Here is a 22,949-nt window from a genome sequence, read left to right on the forward strand (position 1 = left end):
CTTTGTCGTTTCTGATTGAGTGTGAGGAGTGGCTGCAGGTGGTCGTGCCTTCTGGGCTCGCTGTTTTGGGTACCGTGGTGCGCTAGGAGTCGGGCTTCCTCAGGGCACCTCCTCTACCTGGTCGACATCCTCTGGTAGGAGCTGCAGATCTCAGCTCGAGGAAGGAGCAGAGGCCCCCTCTGCTGTGTTTTGTTTGTTCACCACCACCTCCTCGACGCGTCGCTCGCGGCCCGCAAACCTCCCTCTTCTCAGGACCTCCTGAGACTCTCTTTTCTGTCGACGCGGAGTACCGACTACGTTGTCATATGCACAAACAACAAGAAGAACATCCAGTACGATCGCCTGCCTACCGCCCTCTCCTTGTGCGTGTTTTTCCTCTCATGGTTTTCTACGCCACCCTGCCCGTTGTCGAAATTCTCCGCTCCGAGAGCTTCTCCCCAGCCGAGTTGCTGAAGACGGGTTGACCTATTATTGGTAGTCTCAGACACAGTTATTGCGGGTGCTTCGAGTTCTTCATCTTGACAGTTCCAAAGCAACAACCACCCACCACCGTCACCACCACTATCACCAACAACACAACGAGGGCTCTGGCAGCGCAGAGGGCTCTGGGGGATTTCCACCAGATTAGAGGCCCAGAAGACATGGGATTTGCGAGGACGGCCTCGGGCGCGATAGCAACAGCAGCAGCAACACCAGTAGCAGTACCAGCACCGGTACAAGCACAAGCACACACCGCCAACTCCACCGTGCCGGCCTTCCTGAGCTCGAACCGCGCCGTCGCCGCCGCATTTGATGCATCAGCACCTCGGCACGAGTGGTTGAGGCAGTAGACGCGTTCGCGGCCGAAGCCCGGGCCAAGATGCCGTCGCGGCCATGGGCGGACTAACAACCAGACGGCGGGAGGGATGAGGGGAAGGAAGCAGCTGCGCAACAGCTGTCCCGCCTGCCCGCCGATGCCGAGGTTGGCCGGGGCCTCGTGCCCGCTTTCATCACCCCAGTGGGCTTCATCTGGTGTCGCTGTGGCTACCTCGTCCGGACCGGCGCCCCCGAGGCACAAGAATAGGGACACGGAGGGTCAGGGCAATGACAAGGAGGACGAGAAGCACGGGAGGAAGAAGGCCGGGTGGGTTATGTCTGTGCCTGCTGGACGCTGGCGGTCGCGCGTTCCCGCGGCGCCGTCGACCGCGCACCCGTGCCGTCGCCGGCTGTGCTGGCTTTCGCCGGGGCGCTCGCTCGAGCGAGGCCATCAAAAGACGCTCCGAGGGGGAGGGGGGCTACGAGGTCTCCGTGTGGTCGTGGCAGTTGCGATTCGGGGTAGTCGTAGTCTTAGATAGGGAGCTCCGACAGCCTCGAATATGTCCATAGAACCTAGCCTAATACAACACCCGTCTACACTGTACACTCGCACATTGCAGCGTGCTTTTCTTCACGCTCGAGTCGAAGCTTCTTCAGGGGGGAGGCCGCAGAGTATTCTTTTTTTGGTTAAGTTGAAACGTTCTCGCCATTCTTTTCAGAAAAAACAACAACAAAAAACAACTGGCAATGAAGATTATGTTCCAAAGTTGGTGTCTTTTCTGGCAACTCTATCTTGCTAAACTTGGTGACTTGGGTGTCTCCTACGCCTGTGCCTGTACCTCCCTGCGACTTGGCTCCTTGCTTCGCGCCCACGGCGGGCTCACTCCAGCTCTTTTTAGATCTGGGTACGTTTATTATTAACCAATTTCCAGAATCAATGTAGAAATCTCCTGCTGACTGCGGCAAGTGCTCTCAAACTGTTGCTGATAGTGAGACGGGTAGGTGAGTCTTCCGGTCATTGAAACTACACAATATGTCTTTCTCAAATCAACCTAGTAGGTCGTGATTATAATTGTTATGATCCGCCATAACATCAGAAGCCGTTTATATGACCCAGCAAACGAAAAGAAAGCCCCATCATTTCTCAGACATATCCTCGTCTTGCAGAAGCAAACAGACACAGCCTCACTACCAGAAAGGCACCCAGGTCCACTTATCCCATGCGGGACCTCGACGTTTGCCCCCACGCTTCCCTCCCTGGCGGGGGACAACCAGGTAACACCCACTGCGATTATAGACAAAGAAAAAGGGGTTGTCCTTCTTCGGGAGGGCCGAAGCGCCATTCAGCCTGTTCAGGACCGCAGAGCCCAGCGGATCCTCAGCGTCGAGTTTGGCGAGCGCCTTGATGACCCGGCGGAACTCGAACGACCTGGGGACAGGGAGGCCCTTGAGCCCGTGGATGAGGTCGAGGGGCGTCTTGCCGGCGTTGTTCTTGACCTTCAAGCCGTCGCACTTGGACTCGCACAGCAGGATGTAGAACGACAGGATCCAGGCGTCGGCCCTGTCCAGCTTGCGGCCGCGGCCGCGCTTGGCCAGCCCGCTCGGCCTGTATTGGGGCCGCTCCCCGTCGTAGTCCTTTCTCGCCATCACGCGGAGCGAGTTTCCCTCGAAAAAATCGCCATAGAGGCTGCCGTCGTCGTCTGCATTATCTTGCTGCCCATCGTCATCGCTGCCTTGGTCATCGTCGGAGCGGTCGTCGTCCTCACTGGGGCCGTGCTCATTAGCAGCTAGAGGGGACCCGTGTTGGGAGCTGTGCTCGTCGTCGTCGTTGGAGGCTTCATCGTCGGTGGTCTGTTGGTCCTCTTCGCTGCTGGCTTCTTCAAAGTCGCTGTCGCTGGGGTATCCGGAGTTGACACCGCGCATGTGCATATACGACTCGTTGGGCATGCAGAAAACGCCCTCCGGGTCGTAGCCGTCCGGCCCGGGGGGATCCACGGAGTTGTCCCTGGCACGCTTGGACATTTCAGAGGTCTCGATGCCCTCTGCGTCTTTGGCCAGCGGATACAGCAGCTGGACGAGCAGATGCAGCGGGGTGTTTCCGTCCTCGTCGGGCTCGTTGACATCCACCCCCAAGTCAAACAGCTTGACCATGAGGGTTTTTGTCCTTCCCGCCATGCGGGCCTGGTCGTCGAACGGGTGGTCTCTGAAGTGCAATATCAGGTCCTTCATCAAGCCAGCACTTCCACAGAGGCCACCTTCCTTTCTGCCCCACTTGGAGTGGTAGGCATCGAGCATCCCGTTGGCCATCTTGAACCAGCTCGCTTCCGAATATCCCTTGATGGCCGTCCGCAGGGGAGAGTCGACGGTGATGCCATCCTGCCGCTTGGTTTCGAGGTGGAGTGACGCGCCGGCCCGGATGAGGGCCCTTGCGACGGCGAGGTTCCTCCAGCCCCCGGCGACGTGCAACGGCGTCCGGCCATTGTCATCTGGTTGGTTTATCTGACGGGCGGCGCCGCAACGCATCAAGGCGGCCATCGTTCTGTCGACCCGGTGCTGGAACCTCGCTGGCCGTTCGCCGCTCTTCCGCTCCCACTGCGCCAGGACGTGCAGGGCCGTCTTGCCACCGGGTGCGAGCTTGGAGGTGATGGAGAAGTGCGGGGCGAGGACGCGTACGAGGCCCGGTCGTTGGCCTACTGAGAGGATGAGCAGCTCTGTCCAGGCGTCCATGATGCTCTTCTTCTCTTGTGGTTCGAGTCGCATGGAGGGGCCGTTGAGTATTCGGAACAAAGCCTGCACGGCGCTCGATTTGCTCCCCTTTGATCGGATTTGCGGGTCGAACAGGGACCGCATCATGAGCAGGTAGTCCTGACATGTTACGAGAGTTCCGCATGCGACTAACGAATCCAAGGTGTCAAATTCCCCTTCGTAGAAGGCCGTAACAGCAAGCGAGTGTCCCTGCACGTCGAAAACCTGTTCCGCCAGGGTGTCTGCATCATCCCTGGGATGATCCAGATAGATGTTTGGATCCGCTCCTCGGCTAATCAAGAGCGCAGCAATCGAAGCCATGGGGCTTATTTTCCCACCGCGAAACCGGTCACTTTTGTAAGTCCTAGGATTGTCTCCGGGTGTGCCTTCCGTTATTGAGTAAGAGCCCTGGAACAAAGGCCTTTCGTTCATGTCTGCACGCAGCTGGTTGGGATCCGCGCCGTGATCCAGCAAGAGCTGGATAGTGGCCAATGCTGAGTTCAGCTCTTCCCCTGGGGAACAGTCCACGCCGTTAGCGACGGCATGGTGGAGCGCAGAGTCGCCGTCGTCGTCCTCGGCTCCGATGTCGGGCTTGCCTTCGAGCAACCCACCGACAGCAGCAGAGAAGTGGAGTGCCGCAGCTGACATGAGCGGAGTCATGCCATCTTCGTCTCTTGCATCCATCTCGGCACCCGCGTGCACCAGTCGCTTGAGGAGCGTGACTGCTTCTCGTTGCTTTCGAGATATCTCCTCCACGGGCCACTCGCCCCCGGAAAAAAGCCAACCGCAGCATAGATGCAAGGGTGACTCGTACCTCAGCCCTCGTCTGAGCTCCGAGTCCCTGTTGACATCGACACCCAGGTCCATGAGCAGCGTGGCGTCGCGGTGCTGCCCAGACTTGCACAGCGCGTTCAGTATGGAATAGCGAACGCCATCCGAGCCAAGGAGTGCGAAGTTCACGTCTGCTCCCCGGTCGCGAAGCCAAATGCCAGCAGTGTCGCTCTGTCCGGCAAATGCCGCTACAGCAAGAGGCGTGTCGCCAAAAGCGTCCAGTGCATCGACGTCGAGGCAGCCAGCCCGTTGGAGCATGGCATACAGCTTCTCAAGGTCGCCCAGGCTCGTGGGCTTGTTCACAGCCGTATGCAGTGGCGGCGAAGGGTCGAACCTCAACGCCACGTGGTTGATGGCATCAGGGTCGTAGTTCACCAGTCCGGAGAGTACTGGTTCTGCCCGGAAGAACTGATCTGCCTCCGCCATGACGGCGTCGTCCGATTCGATGGCGTGGGGCAGGCCAAACCGGCTGATCAGATACTCGGCACAGTCGAGGTTTCCTTCGCATACTGCAACATGCAGGGCAGACCATCTCGTCACCACCCTTCTTTCCAGCATTTCAAAAATTGGGTCTCGATCCACGGGCGGGAGCGAACGGCCAAAGGTGTGTCGGAGGCCCTGGTAGTAGCATGGGCAGACACCTCGGCCGGCAGAGTTTGGGTTGGCGCCATGGTCGAGTAGCAGAGCCAGCAGCTCAACGTCGTTAAGGAGGGCAGCAACGTGCAAAGGAGTCCAGAAGAATGCCGTGAAAGACAGGAAAGGCTTATTCATATCCTGATTAGGGTCGTCATACCGCTCTGCCGACGGGCAGCTGGCAGGTCCGGGAGATCTTTGACCATTTCTCCCAATTCCAAGATGATCGCGGGACCACAAGGAAAAGCCCAGCGCATCGCGTTTCTGGACTTTGGAATTGAACATGGACCCGAGGTCGTGGCGTGACTCGACGCGGAGGTCTGGTTTGATTCCAGCAGCTAGGCACAGCTTGATAACACCATTCTGTCTCGACACGAGGCCGAAGCACATGGACTTGACTCCACCTGACTCCTGCAGGTCTGTCGCGTAGAGGACCGGGTTGGAGATGGCGTGCAATCGGCGGCTGGCTCTGGCGAGATTAACGAGCTCGGACGATCCCAAGAGGCCGACATCCTGACATATTGTGTGTAGCACTTCTGTCGGTAGCCTTTCGAGCGACATTGTGCAGCTGGTGTTGCGCCGGAGCTTATGTGGTTGACCTTGGTGCTGGAGAATCAGGGTCGTTGGTGATGGGAGAAGTATGGCAGACTGGGAGGAATCACGAAGCAAGGAGGTCAGAGGTAAATCTTTTAGCTACGTGTTTAATAAACCCGGCCTATTCCCACCAATGCGAAATAGATCCATGCGGACCGCATTCATAATCCGCAGTCCGTTTCTTCGGAAAAATACATACGCGTGGGAGGCCCGAAAGGGTCCCGGCAAGTTTGACTGCACAGGTGCGCGCAGGGGTGCGTGCAGGTGGCAGGTGGGTTTGCGGGTTGCATTGGCTTAGCTGCTCTTGGTGGAAGCTGAGGTCACATTGACGCGGCATTAATAAAGATTTTACTTTTGAGCTGTCCCAACCTTGGAATGCAATTTGCCCGACGTACAGGCGAAGAAAGGGGTAACGAATAGACGCGTAGAATCTGCATGATTGATTCACATAAAGGCAGGGAAAATGGCAAAATTCAGCGCGAAGGGATGTGGGACTCATCCGGTGAAACCGGTCATTGAATGAAATACAAGCTACGTTCCTTTTGCCCATGCAAAATGTCTCAGGACCTTGGCGTTTAACACGTTCACATGCTCCTAGAGTTTTAGTCGATCCCTCCAGCCAATGGCCAGTGCTAGACGCAGCGTTATATAGCACGCCGAGGTGAAAATGCTGTTAATAAGATGGAGCTCTAATCAAAGGGGCAGTGCACCACCTTGCATACGTGGGCAGTCAATGCGACGTCGTGAACACCAAGACCAAGTCGATGAACGGAAAGACAACTAGGGATTAATCTACTGTAGACCAGGAAAGGTATAGAAATCTTGCGATATGAAGCTGTAAAGCAGGGCCAGAGCCACGATCAAATCATTGGCAGCCTCCGTTCATCTCGACTTCAACAGAAACGCGATGTCCGGAACATTAAGTTGCAGAGCCATGAAAGCCAGTGTAGGAAGGCTAGTGTAGCGAGGCCACTGTAATAACATATAGAATCAGCCATTATTTGCCCCTCCAAGAAAATCATGACGAAAATGAAGTCCCCCCCCCCTAAAAAAAACAGAAAAAGTTTTCTTAAAAGAAAAGAAAAAACTTAGAAGAAAGGGAAACAAGAATAACAAAAAAAAAGGAACTCCTAGTAGTGTGCCGATTACCTACGTACGAGTCGTCGCGAACACATCTTGCTGCCCAGGTGTCATCTCGGGAATCTGAAGCGACGACTCGACCACGCATCACATGCCAGGCCCGGGCCCAAAGTTCTTTCTTCAAGAGCACTCAAGGCAATTGAAGACGTGAGACAGGGGAATAACAACATCCTCCAACCAAGTATCCCTTTATTGTATGTAGACTGCACGGAGCTGGCTGAGCGACAACCTTGGAAGTCTATTCACGTCCGGGCAAGGAAAATCACTTTTCATACAAATGTTCATAGCAAGATTTTCAACCAAGAATTAAATACTTCATCTAGCACACTCAGACATCATTTTCCACACGTGTCGGCCGAAATTGCAGAGACCCAAACTCAGACTACATGTGTTGATTCTGTAAGAGCACTTGCTCATTTTCGAAGCGGCACGTAAGCCACTGGCATCAAGCCAAACCTCGCCACTGCAGCCCGGCTCACACAGCAGATACACTCTTTTATTTCGGTATATTGCATGTCTGAAGGAACAATACTAGTCCTTTTGACAATCTCACAGATCTAGATCGCACACCCGTTCATGCCGATCATGTGTCGAGGCGAACAATACTAGTACTTTTGACCACAGAGCTCACACCTAATCTGCCCAGCTAACGCACCACGCCCAATCAGCGAAGCTCGTTGCATTCGTGCCTGAATGAGTACTGCAAGTGTCGCGGGACGAGCCGACCGACCTTCCAGCCCATGCCATCCCGAGCGATCGTCCCGCACTCCTTTCCACCCTGTCCCCCTCGGCCCGCCCGGGTCCTTTATCTAACGGGCGCAGGGCCGAGGAGCACGCTGCAAATGGAGACCACAGCGCTACACGAGATAAAGAAAAGACCATCCAAGGCCGCACGGCTTGCCGAGGTGTTGTGTGGGCATCGCGGCAGCCCACTCCATTGAGATCTTCATACCGGGCCCCGCCCCATGCCATCGCCTATATACGGGCCTATTTCAGTGGGTGTGCATCGTCATGGCGAGAAAATGAGAGACACCCCTTTAGTCTTTTGGATAAGATGCTCCGAGCTAGTCCGGTTTGAATCTCTTTTTCCCGGTCATGGTCGCCAAACTAGTCGACGGTAAGACGATGTTCTAGCAGCAAAACAAGCCTGGCAAGCTCAATAGCTATCAACGGGGGTCAAGCCAAGGGACATCCACACCCACAATAAGTGCACAAGTGGAGATCGGAGGACAGCCAACAATGTCGATGCTGACCCGCCGTGGCGCGTTCCGCCAAAGGGGCATGGATCTGCCCAAAATCCAAACAAGTAAGCCAGGTTCGAATCCTGCATACTCATTAGACAAACGCCACAAACACGGGCATCGCCGCTAACAAGGAGCCCCCGTCCACCAGATATAAACGACGTCGACTCGGCCTCCAGCCCCGCCTACGAGGTCGACTACTTCGACTACGACGCCGACCTGGACCTCTTCACCCAGGTCGACTACAGCTGCCTCGACTTCCTGACGCCAACAAGCAGGCGCGGCTCCTGCACAAACTCGACAGCCACAAATTCGTCCACCACCGAGGCCGGATTGAGTGCAGGCTGCAGCGGCGGCGACGACCAGGTCCCCTGGCCGCGCCCGACAGACCGCGACATCCACGGGCGCAGCGACCTCAACCGCACCGCGCCGCAGTGGGCGATCCACGTGCGGTGCGTGGTGAGCAAGGACTTTGAGCAGGATTCCTCCTCGTCTTCATCGGGCCGACTGGCGGGCTGGGGCTGGGACAGCAACGACGGTAGCAGCACGTGGGCAGCGGCAGGGACACAGCGGTGGTCGAGACGGCCGTCGGTGGGCCTGGACCGGAGATACTCCTACGGGCGCAAGATACAGGATGGGAGGGGACGGCGGCCGTCAGACTTTAGTCTCAGGTCGCCGCCGCCGGGGATGCCGGTGCACTACGAGCTCCAGGACATACCGCTGGAGCTTGTCTTGTGCTCGGAGGAAGATAGCTTGTACAGTAATTGACTACATGACCCGCAACGATGCCCTCCCATGCAATTTTGTGTGCCTAGTCAACACGTGTACGCCCGAACCCTTGCCCAGCCGGATTGAAAACGACAAAGCTTTTGGTTTTGTGATCGGACAATTTACCACAGTTCGCAAGTTGGCTCCTTGACGGGACACTTGAACGCCTCTCGGAACTCCCGAGAATTGGCGGTTGTGCCCTATGGGAATGTTAGCGAACATGACTCATGCGGTGAGCAAAGAGGACGATCGACTTACCTGGATTCTGTACGAGGCGGGGCTGTGAGGGTCAGTGTAGATCCTCCGGATCGCCTCCTCCTCCCTGGTCTTTCCGCACCAGGTGAGTCCGTATGCGAGGAAGAAGATTTGCTCCTTGGAAAAGTGTTCCAGGCCGGGAAGAATCAGATCGGCCTTCTCATCGTCCCGACGGCGCCAAGACTGGAAAGCAGCAGTCAGACCGCCTGCATCAGCGATGTTCTCGCCAAGGGTGAGCTGTCCGTTGATGGGCAGATCGCCGTCCTTGGTCGGGATGGTGTAGTTGTGATACTGCTCCACAAAGCAGTCCGTCTTGTGCTTGAAGGCCTCGATGGTAGACTTGTCCCACCAATCACTATAGTTGCCGTTCTGGTCATAATTCCGACCGGATGAATCAAAAGCGTGAGATAGCTCGTGGCCTGCGACGGCACCGAACGCTCCATAAGACAGATACTTCGGGAGCGACGGATCATAGAAGACGGGGGCCTGCATGATGCCAGCAGGGAACACGATCTCGTTTCCGGGCGGGTTGTAGTAGGCGTTCACCGTTGGTGCAGACATGTCCCACTCGGCCTTGTCAACAGGCTTGCCGGCCTGAGCCCACTCGCGCCGAACATCGAGTCTGGTGGACGAGAGACGGTTGGCAAAGAAAGAATCGGCGGAGATGTTGACGTCGCTGTAGTACTTTTGGAGCTCCTTGGCATTGGTCACATCTGGGCTCGCCGTGGGGTACCCGATTTTCTGTCTGATGAGATGCACCTTGTCGATAGCAAACTCTCGCACCTTCTTGGTCATCCATTCTGAGTGCTCGAGTTTGACGACGAAAGAGTCCTTGATGTCGTGGATGATCTGATCGCCGAGGTCTTTCGCCTCCTTGGAGAATGCCCGCTCGATGAAGAAGCGACTCAGAATCCAGGGGAGATCATTGTCGACGACACTGATACACGTCCTCCACCTTTCGGCTCTGACGTCTGGGTCCTTGCCCTGGAGCTTGTTGTTAAACCGGCGGAGCGGCTCCACGCTGTCGTCCTCAACAGAACCTCCCCAGGTCTGCACCACTTTCCAGGCAAGGTATGCTTGTATGACCTCACGGCTCTCTGACTTGAGGATCTTTGACAGAGCCTTCAAGTAATCCGGCGAGGCTACAATGATCTTGGATGGCTGGTAGCCACTGGCGAAGACGCGAACAATATCCTTGACCGAGATTTCAGGGTTGTAGGATTCAGCTTCATCCAAAGTTCGAGGGTTGTAGACCTTGGTGATGTCGGAGAGATCCTCGGGATCGGGTGATGCCTGGGCCAAGCTGTACTCGAAACCGACCAGGCTGTCGACCAGCTTTTTGTTCAGTGTTGCAGGGGCGTCTGGGTTGTCGAACGTCGAGAGCACATTGTGCATGGGTGACGCCTCCTTGCGCAATGCCTCTAGCACTGCACCGATGGTCTCCTTGTAGGCGTCAGAGATTTCACTCCGGTTGTAGTACTGCTTGGAGGGTAGACCAAAGGACCACGGGGGGCTGAGCGCGATGACGTTGGAATCGGGATTCTTGTCGTCAGCACCAACACCAATTGAGATAGGACCTCTGATTCCATTTGCAATAAGGTACTCCACGGCATCCGTGAGTGAAGTGTCTTTCTTCCCCTTTGGCGCCTTCACTGGGTAGAGGTCCCCCAGTCCGGTGAGGAGGTCCAGCAGAGGCTTAGAACCAACCGACTTCAGCTGAGTCTCGTTCAAGCAGGCGTTGTATCCATCGTGCAACTTGCGGTATATCTCCTTGTCCGGTGAAGACGCTGTCCAGAACAAGGATGTCTCTGCAGGCTCGGGTGACTCGAGGATTCGCTTGAGTAGGAGCTGGCCCTCCTCGCTCATGATCTGGAGGCTGCCAACGCCGGTCTGGTCCTCACGGATCTCGTGGACGGCGTCGAAACCCTCACAGACGTAGGTGCGAAAGTCATCACACGGATCGAGGTCTTTGTATCTAGCCTGTGTGTAAGTACATTTGCGGTGGCAATAAGGTTCCGTTGGGGATGGGCGCACCTTGACGAGATGCTGCGGAGAAGTGTAGAAGCAGCCAGGACACAGCCAGCCGAGGTGCATATCTCAGTTCCTTCACCTGGCGTCGGCTCAGCAGGAGGCTTCTCGTCATCGTCGCCGTTGGACACCTGGATGAAGGCTGTCACCAGGAACAAGACGACAAAGACAGCAAGTAGTGCAGTCAGGATGAGGTTGACGGTATGGGAAGAGATCCAGCTCTTTACGCGTTGCCAAGTCGAGGCATCGCGGGCGTCTCCGCTCTCATCCGCACCGTCGTGACCTCGTAATAGAGGCGTGCTCTCATGAGCATTGTTGTTTGTCGACATCTTGATGATATCCCAAGATGTCTATGGTGTTTTGAAGATGATGAAGAGAGTGTGACCAGGACTCGGAGCTGGTTGACCTCCAGCTGAAGGGATGAACGCGGTTAGGCCGATGTCGTAAAGTGGAGCTGCCTGAAACGTGTTGGGGTGAGTTGGCGGCCACGATTACATAACCTGGGCAGTGGTGGCTGGGAGGCGATGGGGTGTCGTATCCAAGTTGTACTCCAGTATTGCGTGTGCGTGCACATGCCATACAAAACTGTTAAGCGATGTCACCAAAACGACCTCGGCTTTCACGCCAATCCATTTTAGCTCCCGCGGTAGTTCCTGGTCCAAAAGCTTAGGCTATATCGTGCTCGCCACCAGGCGTGTACTAAGACCGCTTGAAGGAGACGATCCACAGCTGCTGTGCCTGTAACTCACCTCATAAGTAGTTGCAAACCTACTTCACAAGCGAGCGCTCTGGACAGCTTCCACACAAGGGTATCTAGGTATCTAGGTAGTTTATTAACGTGACATGCAACGAAACCACCTTGGTAGAGTCAGGACATTGAGTCGAAAAGGGGTTGTCAGTGAACTAGGCGACACCTATCTATTGAACTCTCCCTAGTCAAATACTAAATGAACGTGGGTCCTATATCTAATACACCAACTTCACTTCCTCTCACAGCCCCCCAAGATCTCAATATTTTGATACATGGCAGCAGAACTGCTCACATGCCGTTCCAGACATGGCCCATCAGACGGTTGGCGGCATCCCGAACGTACGAGCCGGTGGCGCCGACAGGGTCGTTGAGGTCGCGCTTGTTGACAGAGCCAGAGTTGTAACCACGGAACGCCTCGTAGTAGTTGCCGTACTTCTGCTTGAGCTGCTTCAGGCCATCACCGTCCTTGGTGCCCGAGGTGCCGTCCCGGACCATCTGCAGGATGCTGCCGGCGGGGTCGTTGGGGTTGAACTCGGCGCCATTGTGGGACTGCATGAGTCCCGGGTTGCGGACACCGTTGTTGGTCTGGGTTCGTTGGAAGTGTTAGCTCTCCATGTTTACTTCAAGTTTGATGACATGAGCTGTTCTTGGACGTGGTTTACTTACAGTCCTGACCCGCACGTTACCACCCGACTCCTGCACGATAATGCAGAGGATCACACGGCGGTCGACGCCGGACTCCTTGGCGACGGTCTCGATCGACTTTTTGATGAGCGCGATCTCCGAGTCCGAGTCGTGGAACTTCATCAGGCGCTCGTTTTGCTTCCAAAGCTCGTCCCAGCTGGCCCACTCGGACTCCTTCGGGAAGTTGGAGGCGGGTCCGCCGTAATCGACGTAGCCGTTGCCCTTGCTGGGACTGCCCGAGCTGGGAAGCTTCAGGACCTGGCCGACCTGGAGCGCCCTAGGGTCCACGCCCGGGTTGGCGGCCTGGAGCTTCTCCAGGGTGATGCCGTGGCTCTGCGCAATGGCGAAGAGGGTGTCGCCTGCCTTGACTGTGTAGCTCATTTTGACGGATGTATGGTTTAAAAATTGATTTGATGTGGCTAGAAAGACTTTGGAATGATGGTAGATCTGCTGGACTGTGCAATGCTCTGGTGGGTTCTGTTGAATTCTTCTGCATTGGCAAACGGCAATGGCATTCTTTTATACACTGAGTTGTTCCACAGAAATGTGTCCAGGTAAACGCCTTTACGCTCGCCGTGGTCTCATGAACACCTCTGTTTCTGTCTTGCTTACCTCAGATACTCTGGTATTGTCAGCCATGGAGAGGTCCAATTTTCCCATTGAGGAAAAACATGATTCACAAAAGGAAGGGCCCGTGAGACTATAGCCCAGGAAGGGTCTATGGCAGAGGCCAGAGGCAAGCAAAGAAGGATTTGCAGGGTCGCACGTATAGGGCAGTGTCAAAGTTTGGGGTCTGTAAATGACCGCATCTTTTCAGTGGTGGTGGCCTCGTGATAGTCTTCTCACAGTAAGCTTTGACGCAGCCACTGAGAAGCCACAGTCCAACGCCATAAACAGCAACGCCGTCTAAAAGGCGAATGCCGTAAGCGGCGGGTTCGCGCCGCAAAATTCCCGCCAGCTCAGGGTCAGCTGAACAACGCGGAGGCGCAATCTAGACCAAATGCTGTTCTAGGGTGATTACGAAATAAGCAATTATCCTTCAAAACCGTTGAGTATCTTTGTCATGGCTGGAACAAACATGAGCTCATCTCGAACATGGGACCAAAACTGCGAGGGCCCAGTGCTGTCTGTTCTCCCTTTTTCTTGTCTTCAGCGACGTCAGTATTTTCCGCACGACCACCACAAGGCACAGCGAGGCGGCTGCGCATTGTTGCGAGCTGTGCCTATTCTTCAAATATTGTTAGTTCGAATTGCTGATAACTCACAGCCATGGAGAGTGGGTGCGACCGATACAACCTTCTCTTATGAAGTACAAGGTCAATAGGACCATAATGGATGCAAACCTGGCCTATACAATACACTCAAATTGATGACTTGACACCTCTGTTCTGAGCATTGGTCTAGTTTCGGCTCTTTTACTACATCGAATAGATAGTACTCTTGGACATAGAAATATTGATAGTTGCTGACACCTTGTCCACAATTAAATTGGACACCATTGATAGGCATTAAGCACCCAGAGCCAATCATGTATTTTCTTGCCAAGCTGCTGTGATACATGAGAATTGATGACGGCATGGCGATTGAAGGGGATACTGCAGCTACCAAGCCTAATGCGATATACCACCGAATCGGAAGTCGATAAAAGCCCTGGGCATCCCCGCGCTTGACTTTATAGAGACTTCCGTATTGTGATGGGCCACTTATAGCTACAGATATGGTGATCTACAGATAACTGATATGCATGAACTCTCGACGATCCACAAGCTCACTACACCCTCCAAGCATTTGAGGTTCTCCATATATAGCTGACGTCTTTCTCTCCGATGTCTCCCTTGCTGTCTCACCCGTGAGCTCTCAGAATTTTCGCTCTGCCATAGAATCCTGCAAGGACTTTCAGACCCGGTGAACAACCTAGCACGGCCCCAAAATGAGGAACCATATGGCAGCAGGGTGGTTCTACTCACCCAAGCAAGTAGGAAGGTATCTTCTAAGCCGGCCTGCAAGCCTTAAGCCTCCCCGCGCCAAGCTTCGCAACCCGATCCATATCCTCGCCGAACTCGACAAGCATCAGTGGCTGATGTTCTCCGCGGGGTTCCTCGCCTGGTGCTGGGACTCCTTCGACTTCTTCACCGTGACTCTGACCCTGACTGAGGTAGCGGCAGACTTTGGCGTCTCGAACGCTGACGTGTCGTGGGGTATCACGGTCACTCTGATGCTGCGTTCCGTTGGCGCTTTGATCTTCGGTGTCATGTCCGATAGATACGGCCGCAAGTGGCCTATGATCATCTGCCTCATGCTCTTCATCATTGTGGAGCTGGCCTCCGGTTTCGCGCAGAACCTGACGCAGTTCCTCGCTCTGAGATCACTCTTTGGCATTGCCATGGGCGGTCTCTTCGGCCCCGCTGCCGCAACCGCCTTGGAGGACCTGCCTTATGATGCAAGAGGACTTCTCTCCGGCCTTTTTGAGCAAGCCTATGCGATGGGTTACCTGCTTGCAGCAATATTTTACCGTGCGGTGAGTGTAATTCCTGACAAAATCTTACAATGCAGTGAAATATGCGATGGCTGATTATATCATATCCGAACAGCTCGTCCCCACGACAGCCCATGGGTGGAGGTCGCTCTTCTATTTTGGAGCTGTTCCTCCTGTCTTCATCATCATGTTTCGTTTCTACCTTCCTGAGACCAATGCCTTTCTTATCATGAAGGCGCAAAGAGAGACTGCCATTGCTGCCCGTGAAGAGCACCGCCACATGACGACGCAGGGCCTTAGGGCTTGGGCGAGGGAAACCCTTGACGCCGTTCGATCCAATTGGGTCCTCTTCATCTACATGATTCTGCTCATGACCGGCTTCAACACTGTAGGCCATGGGTCTCTGGACTTCTACCCCACATTCTTGAAGAATCGTAAGGCACAACCTCCTTTGTTGTTGCAACAAGCAGCCTTCCTCAGGACAAATGTTGCATAACTGACAGATCGCAGAGGTGGGACTCCACGCAACAGAGGTGACAGTGATCAGCGTAGTAAGCCAGCTAGGCGCTCTCACTGGCGGCACCACCCTTGGCTACCTCAGCACCTTCTGCGGCCGCCGGCTGACCATGCTGACGGGGTGCGTCCTCGGCGCCGCCATCACCCCGGCCTACGTCCTCCCGCACACCATCAAGCTGGCAGCAAGTGCCTTCTTCATGCAGTTCTTCGCCGGCGGAATCTGGGGCCCGGTACCTATCTACCTCAGCGAGCTGTCGCCTGACTCCATCCGCGCAACCGCCGTCGGCCTCACATACCAGTTGGGGAACCTGGCCTCGGCCGCGTCGGCTACCATACAGGCTATCATCGGCGAGCGGTTCCCGCTAGAGCCCAAGAATGGGGTCAAGAGGTTTGACTACGGCAAGGTCATTGGGATTTTCATGGGGATTGTTTGGGTGATCGACCTAGTTTTGCTATTCCTTGGCCCGGAGATGAGCGAGCAGGAGAGGCAGGAGTATGCTGCTTCTGCGAATGAATCTGAAAGGTTGAGGAAGTCGGGTGTGAGCCTGGCTGATATTGGCGCAGAAAAGGCCAAGGCTGTGGTACTGCAGGAGAAGAGCAGGCCTGGGGAAGAAGAGCGCGAAAGCGAGAAGGCGGTGGATACTCAGCATGCGGAAAGCGAGCGCGAGGTCGTCTGAGGCACCAGTTGATTCAGCCCTCACCATCTTTACTCACTGATCACTTGCCAAGGAGGAAGTACTGCAGAAAAGCCATTGCACCGCAACCAACACTATCCAAGTCTGATGAGTTTCAAATATTTTCAAAGTCACTAGTTACATAAAGCGACATCTACGCCTCCCAATCGCGTTAGTTTTCCTCTTGTGTTGGATCCATAAAATTAAGCCAGTTGCAGTTAAATATCTTACACCAGAGGTCTCACACTTTGGCCTGGATGTTGCCCTGAGTAGCTTGTGAAGCCTCCTCTAGCCGCCAAGAACGATTCGACCATTTATTTTCCCCACCATTGCACCGGATGATCATCGGCGACCTTCAAACCAAGCCAGATTGCCCGCCAAAGGTCTTCGAATTCGCCGATTGTTTGGTTCAGAATCGCGCATTGAGACAAGTGCCAATCGAGAGGTTCTAACAGCAACCTACAAATGTCTGGCACACGTCCGAAGTGCTCGTTTTCGAGAGAATAGAGAACCAGCATACTGAAGACCGCTGTCATTTTGTAAGCAGCAGAACGTTCACGTACGCAATCACAACTCGTGTTGCCATTCCAACAGAGGATGGACTCATTCTGGGACCAGAATAGGGCACGGTCAAGCCAATAATCCAGGCGAAGACCCGGCCAATCTGCAGAGCTGGAGCCGAGGGCGGTATGTAAAGTCACCAGCCATTTGACCACCGCTGATCTCGAAATCGGTAGGCACCCTTTCTGGTCCGGCATCTCCTCTATAAGCCTAGCAAGGATGTTCGCCTCTGACTTCTAGTCGACTGTTACAATCTGCGACAAGATTGGGGACAAGTCCGCCCCGGCGCTGACCAGATAGCTAGCAATATCTGCGCGACCAAGGTTGAACGCCTGAGCCAGCGGGGTCTTTCCGCACAGGCGGAACGGCTGGCGGTCATCATTGACATTTGCGCCATTTTCGACGAGGTATCGAACAATTTCGAGATTTCCGCCATTGATTGCGCCTTCCAAGGGCGTCGTGCCGGAAAAAGACCGTTCTCTTTGGACGTGGGCGCCGTAATCGACAAGCTGCCGAACTGCCTCCATTTCACCAGCGTATGCCGCTGCACATAGAGGTCCGTCCGTGCAATCGGTACCGTCAATCTCGGCGCCGTGCTTGAGGAGATTGTACCTACCGGGGGGAGGGGGGGTCCCTGACATGGGTGTGTCATTATGTCAAAAATCAACATTTAAATAAAATCTAGATATTACAACTAAATACTAGTAAAAGGCTAATAAAATACTGTTATAGGTGAAATCTGTTAAGGGGTTGATTATATGTTAGATTTTGATATTATGTCAGTATATGTTAGGAATTCTAAATCTGTTGGTTTTGGATTTTATAAGTTAGTGAAAAATAAGGTTTTCGTATTTCCTTAACTTCGTAGCCTTGTAGACTTAATATATAGTAATAATTAAGCTGAATAATAGCCGATAAGTAGTTAGGTTGGGGACGATTTAAAAAAAAAAACTTGATTCTAGTAGGAATCGAACTCCCTTTTTGTCTGTATGTCAGGCCCCTGATAGTATGTTAAGAGTATTTCAATAAGTAAATTATGTCAAGCCGAAAAGCGTTATATTATTCGAACATTATGTAGTTATGTCAATAGTGTGTTTACGTTTCGAGAGAATGTCAATATTGTTCTAAAATGATAGTACTATTCACTCAATTTACCCCCCTCCCCCCGGTAGGTAGAAGACGGCCTGGTCGTAGAAGTGTATCGCGTGGCACAACGTCTCGGCATCAACGAGCCCAGTCGCCGCGGCGAGGATCTCGGGCACGGCACAAGATTTGCGCGCTGCGATTGCGTTTTTGAGATTGGACTTGATGGAGGCCTCAATAAAATGGAGGGTCTGGCCTGGTCCTTGCTTCAGTTGCTCGATGGGAGATGCGGGAACGACGATCACGACGGGCACGGGAGACTCGTCCAGCTCCCTCATGTCATCAATCTCGCTGATCAACTCGTCCAAACGGTCAAGGTCTTCGGCGAACCTGCTGTTTCGGCTTTGTTCGCGTATGTCATGGACGTGTATCTCGGTGAAGACTTGACGTTGACGGAAATTCTCAAGGCCGAATGCCTCGAAGATTGAGCGCTGTCGAAGGAAATGACGGACGAACAAATCCAGGGCGTCGAAAATAAGCCCACGACTTTCGTATTTGGAGAACTTGGCGCTCAGTTCCGGATAGCGGGGCAGTAGTATATCCATGCTTATCGCGCAGGGGACCAAGTTGGCACCCAATCCTGGGAGAATGGGCAGGAAGTTCTCTATGGGATTCGAGTATATAGTGTCGGCGTCACTTTGAAGACAGCTGCGCAGCGAAGGAATACCGCGTAGCCAAAGCACGAGGTCGACATCGTGGATTATGATTTCGAGTGAGTCCATGGTCTTGTAGAGGCTGAAGGTGATATCAGGGCCTTGTCCTGTGATCGGCATGCCTAGGACAAACTGGCCATCTCCAAAGGAGTAAGCCTCCACTAATTCCCTGGCAATGGTCAGCTCAATGAAAGGCAGCTTGAAAGAGTAATGGAAGACCTCGTCCTTACCCTTCTTCGAAGTCCTCTGTGTACGAGAACGCTTTTGGAGAGAGTGGAGTGGAGTGGCACGGGGCCATGCTCGCGGCGCGGTGCAGGTAATGACGGCTGGGCTGACAAGACCGTTTTCGCAAGGCGTGTGGTGAACTTTTAAGTTGGGTAACCCAAGACCCCAACCTGTGTAGAAAGGAGCTGATGACTGAAAGATGGGGGTGACGGGGGGATGGTACGAGGTGCTTTCGTTCTTAACTCATATACATCTAAAGGCGTACGCGGTGCCTTTGTACAGTGGTAAATCTTCAAGAGGATAGCACAATAGCCAAGGGAATGACAGTGTTTGATTGACAAAATGATGGGAGAGACTCTTCGAGACTGTTAAACTCTGACCAAAAGAACGTGATATGAAACAAAGTAAATTAAATAGCTTGAGAAGCAGAAATCATGGGTTTATTTGGCACATCGCATGGCATGCTGAGCAGGTAATGTTCCTGAAAACCGTGGATGCTGGAGGGGGTTTATATCAGCACCCTCGTAATGTTTTAGGGGTCCTTCGCCAAGCGATCAGCACAGGGGTAAGGCACACCAAAAAGTTTAGCAGGATCTACCGTACTGGGCGAGGAGATGTGCGGCGCGGAGTGGATTACGTGTCTGCAAGTGGGCGGGAAGGAAAGGGGGCCTGGGCCGGCATTGGCGAAGACTCCAACCTCACTAGGGTTGTAAATTTAGTCCTTAGATTTCCCTACTGGTATTACTTTTACTCTTAGTGTTTTCGTCTCAATTATCCTACAATTTTAGTGGATGCAATACGTCTGTGTGCACATGGCCTCAGCCTTGTGCCGCACAGACTGGAAGGCTAGGAGGCATCACTTAGTCTAAATAAGGGTCCACAACTGAACTAAGTCTGATTTCTTCCAACCCTGAAACGACCGGTCCAGGCATACTCATTGCTCGGAGTGCCCCCGCCCAATGTGATTTATAGCTAGCTGCCCGGCCCAGTGTGCTGGCGACGAGACTGGACGAAATAACATTTGAAGTCGTACTTGAATACATTAGGAGGCACAGCAATTGTATCCGTTTCTAGTGGGCTGAAACTTCAGGCTTTTCTTTTTTTAACCACATATATGGTTCATCCATTACTAATCATTGTAATCGGCAATTCATGGTACCTGATGCTGGATCTTTTTTTCTTTTACTTCGATATGAAAGGGCTGCCTATTACTCCTAGATCACGAACATATATTGCCAATGGGCGCCCACCTTCTTCGGCCACAGTACTCCCAAATGAAGTTCCCCCGAATCAAGTAAACTCCGCCATCCCTATGTACACCAGAAGTAGACCGCGCGAAACGACTGCTCTTGTGTCGCAGACTTCTTCCGGGCACACAATGCGCAGGAAATATCCAGCTTCCTATGTACTTAGGTACTTTAGAGTAAGCATCTAAGTCAGCAGTTACAGATTACCCAGGTGCTGCGGGCTATTGATTGGCTGTGTGCCTATGACAAGAGATTTGCAATTGAAGCTTGGTGGATCAGCATGTGGCGCTTAGCTAGCCATGACTAATTGCTGTTCGTAAAATTGTAGAAGGTGAGGAAGTAGATGTATTCATTCAGTATGATTGAGCATTGTTAGATATCCCGTACATCGCCTTGCTGCAGCTGAGAAGGCGCAAGCGGACTATGGTCCGGTCTCCAAAAGGAGTCCACGAACGTATCCCGGTGCCCAGAAATTTCGAGGTTGGAATAGACCTGTATACGACGGTTCAGAACCCGCCGCCCACGATTCAACATATCGTGTTCTTTCACCGGCTACCGATGTGTACTTAGGTAGTAAATTAATAAGGCGTATTCGCACATGCTCCTAGATAGACAAGCTATGTGTTTCAAAATCCACAGTATGCTGATGTAAAATTCGTGTGGCTTGTTCTTGTCTACATGGTCACATGTGCAGTCACAATCCACTGGTGCTGACCGTTGTTCCACATGTGGATTTTCCATAGGAGATTGTGCCCTATGGGCTGTTCCATAAGAGGCTATCCAACAAAAAACGGAGTTCGCAGAATTGGGATTTGAAACCCCTCCTTGAATCGCTATTTGTGGTCCGACCCTCTTGTCAGGGTCTTTCTAGAACTTAGCGGTGATCACGACTGCGTCGCACTCCACGTCATGTAAGCGCGCCCGCTCCTAGGGTTGCCGTTAACTATACTACACGCTATCCTCTTATCCTCCTACTCTCCTACCCTTCTACCCTCCTACCCTCCTACCCTCCTACCCTCCTACCCTCCTACCCTCCTACCCTCCTACCCTCCTACCCTCCTACCCTCCTACCCTCCTACCCTCCTACCCTCCTACCCTCCTACCCTCCTACCCTCCTACTCTCCTACCCTCCTACCCTCCTACCCTCCTACCCTCTTCCACCCCCCTATCTATACCTAGACCTACTATACTATTACATTAAGTATAGTGAATGGCAACCCTCTCTACTGGCTCTATATTAATAGTTCCTAGCCGTGAAAATTTAAGGAGAGCGGATTAAAAATGCCCGTGGTAACTAATTATTCTATTCTTTAAAATCTCCCACTACTCCAAACCAATGAGGGGTATTTTTATCATAGTCTAACGCCCGGTTACACTCCCAATGCCGTATTAACCATCTATCACATATGCAGCCAGTTTACCCTCTTTCCGCAGTTCTTCGGGGCACTAAAGACACCAAAATTTTAGACATCTCGTGACATAGACCATGGTGTTCCCTGAGGTGCTTGGCCAGGTTGCTAAGCTGGCCCCTTCGGCCATTCACTGCAAGTCAAAACTCCCCATGGTTCGATCGACGACGACGCCTATTGGCCTGGCGGCGGATCGGGCGATGCTCCGCCAACAGACGACATCCACCAATCTTACACCGAATCGTCCCATCCGGCATAAATGCCATGATGTTGTCCAAGCTTGACAGTCCTTCACCAGCTGGCACGCTGGGAGGCTTCGACGGTGTCGACGGCGTCGTGGCATTGGTGTTGGGGAGAGGGGTTGGGTTGGTTGGGGGCCAGCTGTTCGCCGTGCCACTGCCATCCCTGTTGATGGCATCGGGTGTGCTGGGAAAGGGTTTGATCAGCGTTGTATATAGAGATGCAGGTAATTGGGAGAAACTTAGTTACCTAGGGATGCCCATCACGCTGCATGTGTAGTACCCAGTCTCCTTATAAGGGAAAGACTCGGTGGGTATGTCGGCTGTTCCCGATGTCTGAACGATCTCTGGGAAGGAGAATATTCATTAGCACACGCGGGAGCATGGCCTTGTTGGCTCATCTTCTGCTCAACCTACGGTTGCCAGGTTCAAGAAGGTATGGGTATCCCATGTCGCCGGCAAGCATTGCGCGGTTTTGAACCAGTTTCTCATTTCCGAGTGTTTGGGATACGCCAGGCGAACCGCTATAAGACCATCCCTGGACTGCGTCTAAACCGAAGTCCGAGGGCCTCACAAACTCCAACAATGAGCTGCCGAAATCGTTGGTGTCCGCGTTATTGTTGTACCAGGCTTTAGCCACATTGTATTTTTTATTTAACTATTTATTTATTCATTATCTTCTCAACTTTTAAACTAATTATTAACTTATACTTTAAGTATAAAGTTAATAATTATTTAATATATACCTTTAAATTTATTTATATATAGAATTATTAGCTTTTTTTATAAGGTTTTTTTTTTATTATATTTCTTATATATTATATAGAAGTAAATAAATCTTTAATACTAAAATAATATATTTAAAGAGGGAAGATTTAATTCTTAAGTATTTAAATTCCTACTTTCTTTATATAGTATTTATTTAATATATAGTAAATAAACTTTACTTAACTTTTTAAAGGGTTTTAATTTTTTATAGAATTTATATAAGAAGGTTTTTAAATAAGTTTATTATTATAATATTATTATTCTATTAATAGTTATATATTTAAAATAAAAATTATAATATATTTAATTTATTTAATAAAGGTAGATTTAAGTGGTTATATAATAAGTATATTAATAGAAAAGAGTTAACTTATTAAGTCTTATATTATAAGAATTTTTTATAGGGTTATATTAAAAGACTATTTTAATTTTACTATATAATTACTTTATTAATTATTAGTTCTTAAGTTATTTATATTAATAATTTTAGTATAGTATTATTAAGAGTAATACCTTCTACCTTTATTTATATAATATAAAGTTTAGCTATATACCTATATATTATATTCTTTT

General features: G+C 52.2%; 6 protein-coding genes across 6 annotated transcripts; 2 read left to right on the forward strand and 4 right to left on the reverse strand.

Annotated features, from left to right (window-relative positions):
• Window positions 1-1,556: 1,556 nt before the first annotated feature.
• On the reverse strand, window positions 1,557-5,647 carry KVR01_007169 (uncharacterized protein). Its single transcript, XM_044784345.1, has one exon. It carries the CDS (start codon window positions 5,563-5,565, stop codon window positions 1,984-1,986), a length of 3,582 nt encoding a protein of 1,193 aa, XP_044643422.1. The 5' UTR covers window positions 5,566-5,647; the 3' UTR covers window positions 1,557-1,983.
• A 2,330-nt stretch (window positions 5,648-7,977) lies between these two features.
• On the forward strand, window positions 7,978-8,747 carry KVR01_007586 (uncharacterized protein; the record flags this gene model as incomplete). The annotated part of the gene is made up of 2 exons (XM_044787771.1): window positions 7,978-8,044; window positions 8,131-8,747. 2 exons carry the CDS (start codon window positions 7,978-7,980, stop codon window positions 8,745-8,747), a joined length of 684 nt encoding a protein of 227 aa, XP_044643839.1.
• Window positions 8,142-11,437, reverse strand: KVR01_007450 (uncharacterized protein). Its single transcript, XM_044790190.1, has 3 exons — window positions 11,037-11,437; window positions 9,006-10,977; window positions 8,142-8,947 (listed from the first exon to the last, which is right to left on the reverse strand). Exons 1-3 carry the CDS (start codon window positions 11,357-11,359, stop codon window positions 8,870-8,872), a joined length of 2,373 nt encoding a protein of 790 aa, XP_044643703.1. The 5' UTR covers window positions 11,360-11,437; the 3' UTR covers window positions 8,142-8,869.
• A 632-nt stretch (window positions 11,438-12,069) lies between these two features.
• KVR01_007190 (uncharacterized protein) lies at window positions 12,070-12,846 on the reverse strand (the record flags this gene model as incomplete). Its single annotated transcript, XM_044793346.1, has 3 exons — window positions 12,070-12,219; window positions 12,274-12,366; window positions 12,448-12,846. 3 exons carry the CDS (start codon window positions 12,844-12,846, stop codon window positions 12,070-12,072), a joined length of 642 nt encoding a protein of 213 aa, XP_044643443.1.
• A 1,481-nt stretch (window positions 12,847-14,327) lies between these two features.
• On the forward strand, window positions 14,328-16,134 carry KVR01_007394 (uncharacterized protein; the record flags this gene model as incomplete). The annotated part of the gene is made up of 3 exons (XM_044782079.1): window positions 14,328-14,983; window positions 15,057-15,375; window positions 15,452-16,134. Exons 1-3 carry the CDS (start codon window positions 14,396-14,398, stop codon window positions 16,132-16,134), a joined length of 1,590 nt encoding a protein of 529 aa, XP_044643647.1. The 5' UTR covers window positions 14,328-14,395.
• Window positions 16,135-16,928: 794 nt separating this feature from the next.
• Window positions 16,929-18,786, reverse strand: KVR01_007362 (uncharacterized protein; the record flags this gene model as incomplete). Its single annotated transcript, XM_044792341.1, has 3 exons — window positions 16,929-17,288; window positions 17,874-18,657; window positions 18,719-18,786. The coding sequence occupies 3 exons, from the start codon at window positions 18,784-18,786 to the stop codon at window positions 16,929-16,931; spliced, it is 1,212 nt and encodes a 403-aa protein (XP_044643615.1).
• Between the last annotated feature and the right edge of the window lie 4,163 nt (window positions 18,787-22,949).

This window comes from Diaporthe batatas (assembly GCF_019321695.1).
Source record: "Diaporthe batatas strain CRI 302-4 chromosome Unknown Contig00008, whole genome shotgun sequence".
NCBI lineage: Eukaryota > Fungi > Ascomycota > Sordariomycetes > Diaporthales > Diaporthaceae > Diaporthe > Diaporthe batatas.

Excerpts from the sequence above, each read along its gene's own strand:
- KVR01_007169 (XM_044784345.1), bottom strand. The coding sequence starts at position 5,565 with ATGTCGCTCGAAAGGCTACCGACAGAAGTGCTACACACAATATGTCAG.
- KVR01_007450 (XM_044790190.1), bottom strand. The coding sequence starts at position 11,359 with ATGTCGACAAACAACAATGCTCATGAGAGCACGCCTCTATTACGAGGT. Across the intron at positions 10,978-11,036 it reads CTCCGCAGCATCTCGTCAAG|ATACAAAGACCTCGATCCGT; the intron begins GTGCGCCCATCC and ends CACACAGGCTAG. Across the intron at positions 8,948-9,005 it reads CCGCCTCGTACAGAATCCAG|GGCACAACCGCCAATTCTCG; the intron begins GTAAGTCGATCG and ends ACATTCCCATAG.